This window comes from Hibiscus syriacus, unplaced genomic scaffold, assembly GCF_006381635.1.
Source record: "Hibiscus syriacus cultivar Baekdansim isolate YM2019G1 unplaced genomic scaffold, ASM638163v2 tig00111311_pilon, whole genome shotgun sequence".
Classification (NCBI taxonomy): Eukaryota; Viridiplantae; Streptophyta; class Magnoliopsida; order Malvales; family Malvaceae; genus Hibiscus; species Hibiscus syriacus.
Window position 1 is genome coordinate 820713 of NW_024063054.1, and position 10378 is coordinate 831090.

The following is a 10378-nucleotide window of genomic DNA, read 5'->3' on the forward strand; positions in this document are numbered from 1 at the left end:
TAAAAAACATAACTAGTTGTCAATCCCAAGAAACAATGCCAAAAACTTGATCCATGTAAATACATTGTGACGTGACATGAAAATATGTGCAAGTATACACAATCATTGCAAGTAATACTGTAATGAGTGAGTATCGTCTCCACAGGGATTTGAGGTATTTCTAAAGCAAGCTATAGCAAACAAAAGCTATCACGAACTAAATCTAAGTATATATTTATGATTGTATAAATAAATAAAAATATAATTGTGACAGATGATATGTATAAATGATTATGGAATGCTGTGGCAAGAATAGAGTGAAATGGAGTGGAGTTGATGTGGCAGAAATTTATTGAAAAAGTAAAGTGTGCAGAGACAAAAATTCAAGTGATTTGCAAAAGTATGCTAAGGCAATAAAATAAATTAAACCTTGGTAAATAAGATAAGACTGACAACCTCACACAATCAAGCTTCTCTAGAGGCAAATGGCTTGGATTTTCTATGGCAATAATATTCTGTGCTGCGAATGATTTATTCTCTTACAAAGTATGTTGCCCAATAGAATTTGTTGAAAATGCTCCTAAACTCTCTCAAGCAAGGAACCTGATAAAAATAATGCTACAAAAATACCTCTCGGTATGAACTGCAACACTAGACTATCGACTAACATTCTAGAAAAATATACTGCATAATAAAACACAAGAGTAAAAAAATTCAAACTATTCGAACAACAAAAAAAGAGTAGTGCAGTTAAGTTCGAACAATGCAGAAAAAATTTGAACATTGCAATGCAGATTCGAATGAGCAGAAAAATAAGTGCAAAAGAACATTCGAATAAGAGCAAAAAAGAAAGGAGAAAAGAAAAAATACAAGCCTTTATCATCCGATTTATTTCTTTCCTATATTTGATTTTACTTTCTTTTGAATAAATCTTTGGAATAAACTTCTCTTTTCTTGAAATTTTACACCCGATTTTTTGCCTTTATCCTACTTGAACCTTAGCCACATTACAACCCTTTTTAAAGACCTCTTGACTATTGCATCATGTTCATACTTAGTAGTGGAGATTGGATTTAGTTACAAGCCTATGGTAATGTTTTTATTAGTTAGGCTTGAGCAATTCTTTTACCCAAAACAATTGAGCGGAATGAGTGAACCATTGTGAGGTACTAAGTCGTGTTTCTTTGAGATTAATGAATAATTGGAATGACATGTTTTTCTTAAACTTTCTTTTAGTTGTGCCTTTTGATTGATTACTCTTGAATTTTTATCAATTGCTATGCTTTTGATTTGCTGGGAGATCTTGGGAATTTTGTGGAATTGAGATGGTAACTTGATATTTTTAATGCATTGATTAAGAAATACTTGAGGGAAAGCATTGAATAAGTGAGGGGAAATTTGATGAGTGATTAAATTAGTTATTATTTTATTGTTAATTACTCCTTGTTCATCGGTTTATATTTATAAGTTGGGTGTTTTCTCTTACTTTCTATACAGTACATCGGATTCTAGAAACTATGCTAAAGAGGACTAAATTCTGCAAAAATAATTTCTGGAGTCAAGGTTGGACCAGTAGGCATGACTGCGCTGACGTGGCGAATAATAAGCATCTTCTACATGGTCCAATCATCATTTTCATGAAGACAGAAGACTCAGCTGCAAATTCAGATCAAATTTAAGAATTATCTTTTATTTTGGTATTTTATTCAAACAATTTAGGGAATTATCTTTTCTAATTTTTAGGAATTATTTTTAGGGTTTTTAGGAAGCTATAAATACCCCCTTGGGTAAGCTTCAAACATACCTCGAATTCTCTAGATTTCTTTGTTCTTGTTTTCTTTCTTTTATAAAGTTTTTACTTTTCTTTTTCAAGCTTTTACTTTTCAAGTTTTTCTATTTATCTTCTTTTAAAATGCTATCTTCTTTTAATTTTTCATAGCCAAAGGCTGAAGTGATGACTCAATTCCGATTGTGAGAATTGAAAATCACTTAATACCCTTCGAGTTACATTCTTAGTTTTCTGGGATTAAGTACCATTAATCGATCATCCTTTTATAATAAAAAAAGTTTTCTTTTTAAAAGTGCACGTTGGATTGATTGTGTTTTCAATTAATAGTTGGGAGGAAAGATTAGCTTGTAGAACATTTGACTTCCTGTGAACACACCTAGTGACGGTCCACTAAGGAAAATTGAGATCGGATTCGATTCTCAGCGAGACACTATCTGAGTCGGGTTTTTTCAAATCTTTTAAATCGAGTTGGCACTAATAACGATTGTTGCGATTAGTCCACATAAGGGCTAACAATCAAAGATTTTTTTCGATTGTCGGTTCAATTGAGAGAAAAACAAGTTATATGGGTTGGGCCCTATAGACTGTAACCGGCATGAATCCGAAGCTAAGATCTATTTTGATGATCGATGTAATTTGAGGCAAAGCGAAGGCCTGAGACTGATTTTTTTTATTGAATTCTACTCTAAATTTACTTTATTTCAAATTTTTCTTTCTTTCATTCTTCAAACAAAATACCCTTATTTTTACTTTCTTCTGCAGTTAACGCCTAGCCTAGAAGCAAGATCAATTCATCGTAAATTTCAATATTCCCTATGGATCGACCCTTATTCTCTCTATTCTACTTATTTCAATTTTATTTTTATTAATATTAAGGCATATTTTATTTGACATCAAAATGACTCGTTGCCAGATGAACAAATAGATGTTTGGACAAAGCAATGAATATAACGATATTCATAATTAGTTGAAAGCAATATATATTGCTTATTACATAGAAAAATCCAAATGAAAATGGTAAAAGGATGTTAGGCATTCAATTACTAGATTATTTACCAGATGATCCAACCTCTTATTTTCCTATGTTGAGAAACTAGAAATTTTGTAAAATATCATAAGAATATTCAAATGTGTCATTTACTGAAGTTTATTTGTTGTTTTATACAGCTTACAAACTCGAGCTAACTGCTACTAACTGCTAACAACAATGAATAACAAACTAACAACCATAACAACTATCTAACAACTAGAACTAACAAGTTACAACCACCCGAGCACACCATCATAGCAACTGCACCTTAGTTATACTTAACATTCTCCCCACTTTTTCTTTCTCCCCAATAAATGATTGTACATTGACCTTTGCACGAAAGAGTTCAAACTGTGTTATTAACAAGGTCTTGGTCAAGCCATCAGCTACTTGGTGACTAGCAGGAACATAGTTAACTAACACATGCTTAGCTGTAACTTTTTCTCTTACAAAATAAACATCAAGCTCCACATGCTTTGTTTTAGCATGATAAACTGAATTTGCAGTTATAGCAATGGTACTGTTATTGTCAAACCAAATCATAATAGTCTTTGGCTGCTGAACTCCCATATCTGCAAGAAGTACACTCGCCCATGTTATTTCAGCAGTAGCATCAGCAACACTCCTATATTCAGCCTCCATGGTGGATCGAGAGACAGACTTTTGCTTTTTCGAACACCACATAACCAGATTATCACCAACAAAAACACAATTACCTGTGAGATCATTCGTATTGCCACCCCAATTAGCATAAGAAAAAGCCACAACATGTAGTCCTACCACAGCTGGAGCTATAATAAGACCATGGTTAAGTGTACCAACCAAATACCATAGAATTCGTTTAAAAGCTACAAAATGCTCCTACCTTGGTGCATGCATGTATTGTGCCACCTTGGTAACACTAAATGAAATATTTGGACGTTTATGGAAGGCATATAGAAGTGCCCCTACAATACTACTATATTCATAAACATCAGAGAGCGGATCACCAGCATCCTTTGTAAATTTTGATGTCACCAGCATATGAGTGGACACACCCCCAGCATTATGCATCTTGGTCTTCATTAACAACTCCAACATAAACTTGCATTGACTAAGAATCAACGCCTCACCACACCGTTTAACTTCAATGCCAAGAAAGAAGCTAAGCTCACCAAGATCCTTTAGAGCAAACTCATCACTCAACAGTTCCATAACTTTTTCAATATGTGCATTTGACTCACATGTTATCACTATATTATCTACATAAACCAACATATACATATACATCCCTTGAACACAACGTATGAACAACGAGGTATCTGTCTTGGACTCTTTAAACCTTATTTGCAACAAGCACTATTTTAACTTTGCATGTCAGTTATGAGGTGCTTGCCTCAAGCCATACAAGGCCTTCTGGAGTTTACACACCAACATAGTGTCATCAGGAGCTCTCTGGTCAAATCCATGTGGTTGTTGCATGAATACATCTTCATGCAAATCTCCATGCAAAAATGCATTATTCACATCAACCTTACGCAACTCCCAACCCCTTGTTACAGTTATGGACAAAATTACATTAAGTGTAGCAAACTTAACTACATGACTAAAAGTTTCATTGAAGTCATGACTCAGAACCTAAAAATCTTGCTACAAGTTATGCCTTGTATCGACTGATGGACCCATCTGGGTTCTTTTTTAACTTGAACAACCACTTGCAGCCCACCACTGACCTTCCTTCAGGTAATGGAACAAGTGACCATGTACCATTTTCCCTCAAGACTTCAAGTTATACATACACATCATTCTTCCAATGTGGAGACTAAAAAGCCTCATGCACATTAACAGATTCCATTGTGTCATAATACACATTGGGCTTGAAAACACCACATTTACTTCTCGTAAGCATTGGATGATGATTCACCGCAGCGTTAATAGCATTTCCTTCATTTGAATCTACACAATCACGTGTATTTAAATCTTCACTACAACTCTCAACATTACAATCATCAGCTGTAACATTTTGATCAATCTCAATATTTAAGCTTGATGACTCACTCACAGCTACCTTAGTCATATCTTCATGTACTAAGTCCTCCCTCAAACTAGTAGTAACTGGCTCAACACCCACATCAGCACTACAAGCTTGTAACTTGCTAACATCTTCCACAAGCTCAAGAGACCTTGATTTAAGAATAGTAACACTAGATGTTACATGAGGAGCATTAGAACTCGTGAATGGAAAAACTGACTCGTCAAAGACAACGTGCCTAGATATATAAACTCTTCCATCAGTAGCTAAGCACATATAACCTTTATGTTGTGGGATGCATCCTAAAAAAGTACATGGTTGAGACCTAAATTTCATATTGTGTCTATGAAATACTCACAAATGTGGAAAGCACTTGCATCCATACATCATAATAAACTCATATACAAGTTTCTTCCCCCACAACTTCTCAAGAGGAGACATCCCATCTAACACCTTTGTTGGCAGAAGATTGATGATGTATACAGCAGTAACAGCAGCATAATACCAAAATCGCACAGGCATTACAGCCAGAGCCAATAGTACCAAAGCCAACTCAATAATATGCCTATGTTTCCTCTCAACTACATCATTCTGCTTAGAAGTATGTGGACAGGCTACTCGGTGGATGATAACATCTTTAGCTAAAACAGAAGAGAGACTTTTATCCTACTACCCCAATCACTCTGAACAGCTTTGTTAGCCACACCAAACTGAGTCAAAACCATTTGTTGAAACCATTTAAAGACAGTCACAGCCTGGCACCTATCTGTTAAGAAGTACACCCAAGAATGCCTAGAATATGTATCAACAAATGATAAATGGTAGCGGTAACCATTAGACACCACATGAACCGGTCCCCAAATATCAGTAAAAACAAGCTGAAAAGGTACAGTATACACAGTAGTAGAATCAACAAAAGGTAATTTATGGCTTTTACCAATGCAACAAGCTTCACACATATTATTCATATCCTTAGAAAGTATTACATCAAATGTTTTACAAACATAAGCAACAGTACTATATGTTGCATGGCCTAATCAGTGATGCCAAAGTTTGAAACTGTTTGTAGCAATAGCTAAATATGCAGAAGCATTCCTACAAGCACCTGGACCTTAATCTCTTGAGAAAATATATAAACCACCTTCAACACGACCACACAGTTGAACGTCCTTAGTAGTAGCATCACGAACATAGCATCCATGAGCATGAAACTCAAAGTACACATCATTATCCCTAGCAAACTTGGGCACCGAGAGAAGATTATGTGTTACTCTAGGCACATGAAGCATATCATTTAGCAACAAAGACCTAGTTAGTGTTACTAAGGTAGCATCACCAATCATATCAACATGTAAAGAAACACCATCACCAACCGTGAGCTTACTTGGACCACCACACTCCACCCAATGAGTGATATTACCAGACTTTGGGGTCACATGATGAGTGGCGCCAGAATCCACCACCCATTCATCTTGAGTAGTGCCAGAAGATAGGTGCTCACAAGAAGAGCCTTCTATCACCGACTGAGATCGAGAACTACTCAAACAACACTCACAACCAGAATTATCATAAGAGACATTATTAGCATTAGCTGAGTCACCCGTGTACTGAGATTGACTGGTATTAGAAGACACTATGAAAATTCTCATCATATCAATGCCAACACCAGTTAACAATATGACATGGTTTCCCACACAGCTGACACTGAACACGCGATCTCCCACATCCACGAGCACTCCTACAACTAGATATACCTCCAGAATATGAGGGTTGATGAGATCGATGATGATGTGAGTAAGAGTGCAATCCAATCTTAGAAGACTCCAAGCCACAAACAACATGAGCGCTTGCCAAGACTACCTCTTTTTGAGAAGCAAACCCTGCTAACTGAGTTTCAACAGCAATGAGAATTGTACAAACTTTTTCTAAAGAAAAAGACTCTCCACTAGTAGTAATAACTGCCATGAAGGGTTGATACTCCCGGGGCAACCCTTTCAGAATGCTTGTCACCTGACCGACTGTGAGAACAGCACTGCCACAAGATGCCAAAGCATCACAAGTTTCTTTAACTCGGGGCAAATACACCCGCATACCATATTCACCTTTCTTGAGATACTGCAGCCTATAATGAAGATTCATAATTGCAGTTGATGATTTGGTGGCAAAGAACTGTAGTACTATATTCCAGACTGTAAAAGCAGTCTCTGCTCCAACAAACTGAGAAAGAAAATGATTACTAATGGTTGACAACAACCAACAAGCCAACGTACTGTCTTGAGCAACAAAGTCCTTGTAATCTTCATTTTGAACCATTGCACCATGTTCATCAACAACTAATTCAGGTGGAGGCTTCATCACACCAGTAAGTAACCGTTCAAGATGATGACTCCTAACGTTAAGCAGCACTTACTGTTTCCACAGCCAAAAATTCATCTCATCAAGCACAACATTAATCTTTTTGTTTGTAAACATCTTGATTCTACTCGAAAAAGGAAAAGCTTCACCAAACAACATGATCAAGCCATAGAAACAAAAGAAATGTCACCAGGATCTTTGGTGATTTATACCATGTTGAGAAACTAGAAACTTTGTAAAATATCATAAGAATATTCAGATGTGCCATTTACTGAAGTTTACATGTTGTTTTATACAGCTTACAAACTCAAGTTAACTGCTACAAACTGCTAACATCAATGAATAACAAACTAACAACCTTAACAGCTAGCTAACAACTAGAACTAACAAGTTACAACCACCGGAGCACACCATCACAGCAACTGCACCTTATCTATACTTAACATCCTCCAATGTTGATTCATGGACAAACAAACATTTCGCAGCTCTGAATCAGGTGGCAATATATATGTATCTGTTGCACCAAAATTTGTTTACAAAAACAAATGCTTCCTGTAAACGTCGAACTCAGCTGTAGACGAGAGAAGAGTTGTCTGTGTACCCCATAACCAAAAGAGGATTAAACCACAGATATTGATAAATAATGTACGGGGTGAATAAAATTTGATTAAGTATTAACTTGAACAAGAGAGAAATAAAACAGGCCTGTGAGAAACTAGAATCGAAGAGTCTCCTTAAGATTCTTGTATTAGCAAGGCATCCAGATTGATTAACGTTTTCAATGGTTTCGTGAATCAAATCAAACAAGTCGCCGTATGTCGGACTGGGCAATTTCTTCAGAATCTCAACCAATATGTAAGTCAGAGCACCATTCATCTTCCCAGCTGTGAAGACCTGAAGCACCAGTTCATGTGTCATAATATACAGTTAACAATGTTTAGTTGAAAAATGAAAATTTTATGGCTTACAGAGGTATCAACAGCAGCTTCGTTATCTAGACAAGCACTGATAGAAATGGCTAATCCACCATTTGTACCTTTATATACACCCGAGGGAGGACTATTGTCTTCCCATTTTCTCCTGTAAAGAAAAATACATTGACTAAATTCACAATTTATGTACAGTATAAGGACTAATAATAAAATTGGATATATTAATAATAGTGATAAAGTAGGGAATAATCAACAGGTTGTTTTGAGTATTGATTCTCCCTGTCAATCTGGAAAATGAAGTGTTCATTGCATTCACTAATTCATTGAAGTTAGAGAATAGAATATGCATTTGTCTCATCTTTATATCACATAAGAAGGAGAGAGAAAAAAGAGAATATATTTATCGTAAAGTTTGATAGAATGAGTAAACTTACTTTATACTGGTGTATACTTTGTGAAGATCCAGAATGGTTCCACTATGACAAGCATCAACAATGGCGTGAAGAGTAACGCCACTAGTGAGCGGACGAACGATGAGGTTATTAAGATCATTATCCACGATCATGCCCGCTTCTTTGAAATCAATTGGACATATGGTTTCGTCGAATCCATCGACCTCGTCGTTGTTAAAATCTGGCACCCGTAAGCCATGTCCGGAGTAAAAGAACACCAACGAATCCCCCGGTTGGCAGTCCTGCACCAGCCATAGCAATGAATCCTCGATGTTCTTCCTCGTCGGTATAAATTGTCGGTTCGTCTCCTCTTCTACAATTCTCAATTAAACCGAAATTAGAAACATGGAATTGATGGGAATTTTACCGTCAGATAATGACGAAGAATACCAGTAAGGACACGAACGAAATCTCCAGGGTAGCCAAATTTAGTGATCAACAACTCTCTCATGTTCTTGACGTCGTTAGTAGTTCCTTTAAGCCTGTACTGCTTCAAGTTGTTGTAAGTGATTCCGCAAAGCACTGCACGCTTGTTCGATCTCACCGCCGAGGGCGGGAGATTCAGGGAAGGCGTTACGGTACTTTGATTCGTCTTTCCTCTGATTTTCTCTCTACAAAAGGTTCGCACGCGGCTTCGAAGTCCACCTTGGCACTGGCTCGGTTGTTCATTAGCTGGAAGCGGGAAATAGTTTCTACATGAAGGGCTTTCGGCATCAGTGCCTTTGGACCTCGATTTTGCCTTCCCCGAGAACCGTTGCCTGCTTCCACAGCTGCCGCCCTTGTTTCTTCCCATTTCCATGGTTGTCGATGAACCGGAAGATGTTGGCTAAATGAAAAACGAAAAACAGTATTGCTATTGCTATTGCTATTGCTATGCTAATGATATTTATTGCTGCTTGTAGTTCATGGATTGTAGGAAACAGATCTTTAGGTTTTTATAAGCATCAGCAATCGAGATTTACTCGACACAAATCATTTATTTATTTATAGTCGCAGATGACAATATTTATAAAGCATTTACCCCTTTGTTTTACTACATTAAATAATAATAAAGATAAATTGTTTCAAATGTATTTTACAAAGTATTTTTTAACCTTAATTGAAAAAGCTGTGATTTGATCATCCAAAAGAATAACGGAAGAAAGACTTTTGGTACGCTTGATGCCAGCCTAGCCGGAATCTATGCTCAAAATGAATTCATACCTTATATCATTACATTCCATGCTTTACTCAAAGTTCAAACCGGTACGACACATAGTTTGACGGATCAGAATGTTACACGGAACCACCGGAGTGGTTAACCAAAATTTTCTTTTAAATTTTTCTGCTTTAAAAATTATCATTGTAAACAATCACGCTAAAATGAATCAACCACTATTTAAATAAAATAATTTACATCAGGAGCTCCTAAAAATATTATTTCAAATCATACAGATCATCGCTCAAAAACGACCCATACAAAATATACAAAGGGTTCACAAGAATACATGCCCTCTATAAAGATGACCTAAGACGTACTTTGCACTAACTGGATTTGGATCACTATTGGTCCCAAAAAGTCCTCCGACTCCTCCTCGTCTAACCTGCGTAAGGAAACAAATTCCAAACGTTGAGCTAACTAACCTAGTGCCACACTATTAAAAGTGTTCATGACATGCTCAAGCTATCAAGTCTGTTGTTCTCTATTCTACTATCTATTCTATTATACTAGCCCACTCCTTGAGTGTTGGACCTTGCGCCCAAGCTAGTATGCTTTAAAACTGCTTTAGTGAGTATTCTTGAATACTCACTCTCTACGTTATGGCAGACATCATAGTACAATTGAGGGTT

The 10378-nt window shown here is 36.5% G+C and overlaps 1 protein-coding gene across 3 annotated transcripts; it reads right to left on the minus strand.

The window, feature by feature from the left end:
- Positions 1–7407: 7407 nt before the first annotated feature.
- On the minus strand, positions 7408–9505 carry LOC120158325 (metacaspase-1-like). Of its 3 annotated transcripts, XM_039169198.1 has the most exons (5): positions 8939–9505; positions 8531–8861; positions 8133–8244; positions 7870–8058; positions 7408–7757 (listed from the first exon to the last, which is right to left on the minus strand). In XM_039169198.1, the coding sequence occupies exons 1-5, from the start codon at positions 9345–9347 to the stop codon at positions 7698–7700; spliced, it is 1101 nt and encodes a 366-aa protein (XP_039025129.1). In that variant the 5' UTR covers positions 9348–9505; the 3' UTR covers positions 7408–7697. The 3 variants fall into 3 exon arrangements, with proteins under 3 accessions (XP_039025129.1, XP_039025127.1, XP_039025128.1); XM_039169196.1 differs by having other exon boundaries at positions 7408–8058; XM_039169197.1 differs by having other exon boundaries at positions 7408–8058; positions 8531–8790; positions 8916–9505.
- Between the last annotated feature and the right edge of the window lie 873 nt (positions 9506–10378).

What these genes read in the sequence shown, in the direction of transcription:
- LOC120158325 (XM_039169196.1), bottom strand. Translation starts at nt 9,347, where the DNA reads ATGGAAATGGGAAGAAACAAGGGCGGCAGCTGTGGAAGCAGGCAACGG. An exon ending in AAAGTATACACCAGTATAAA is followed by an intron (nt 8,245 to 8,530) that starts GTAAGTTTACTC and finishes TTTTCTTTACAG; the next exon opens with GAGAAAATGGGAAGACAATA. An exon ending in AAGCTGCTGTTGATACCTCT is followed by an intron (nt 8,059 to 8,132) that starts GTAAGCCATAAA and finishes CTGGTGCTTCAG; the next exon opens with GTCTTCACAGCTGGGAAGAT.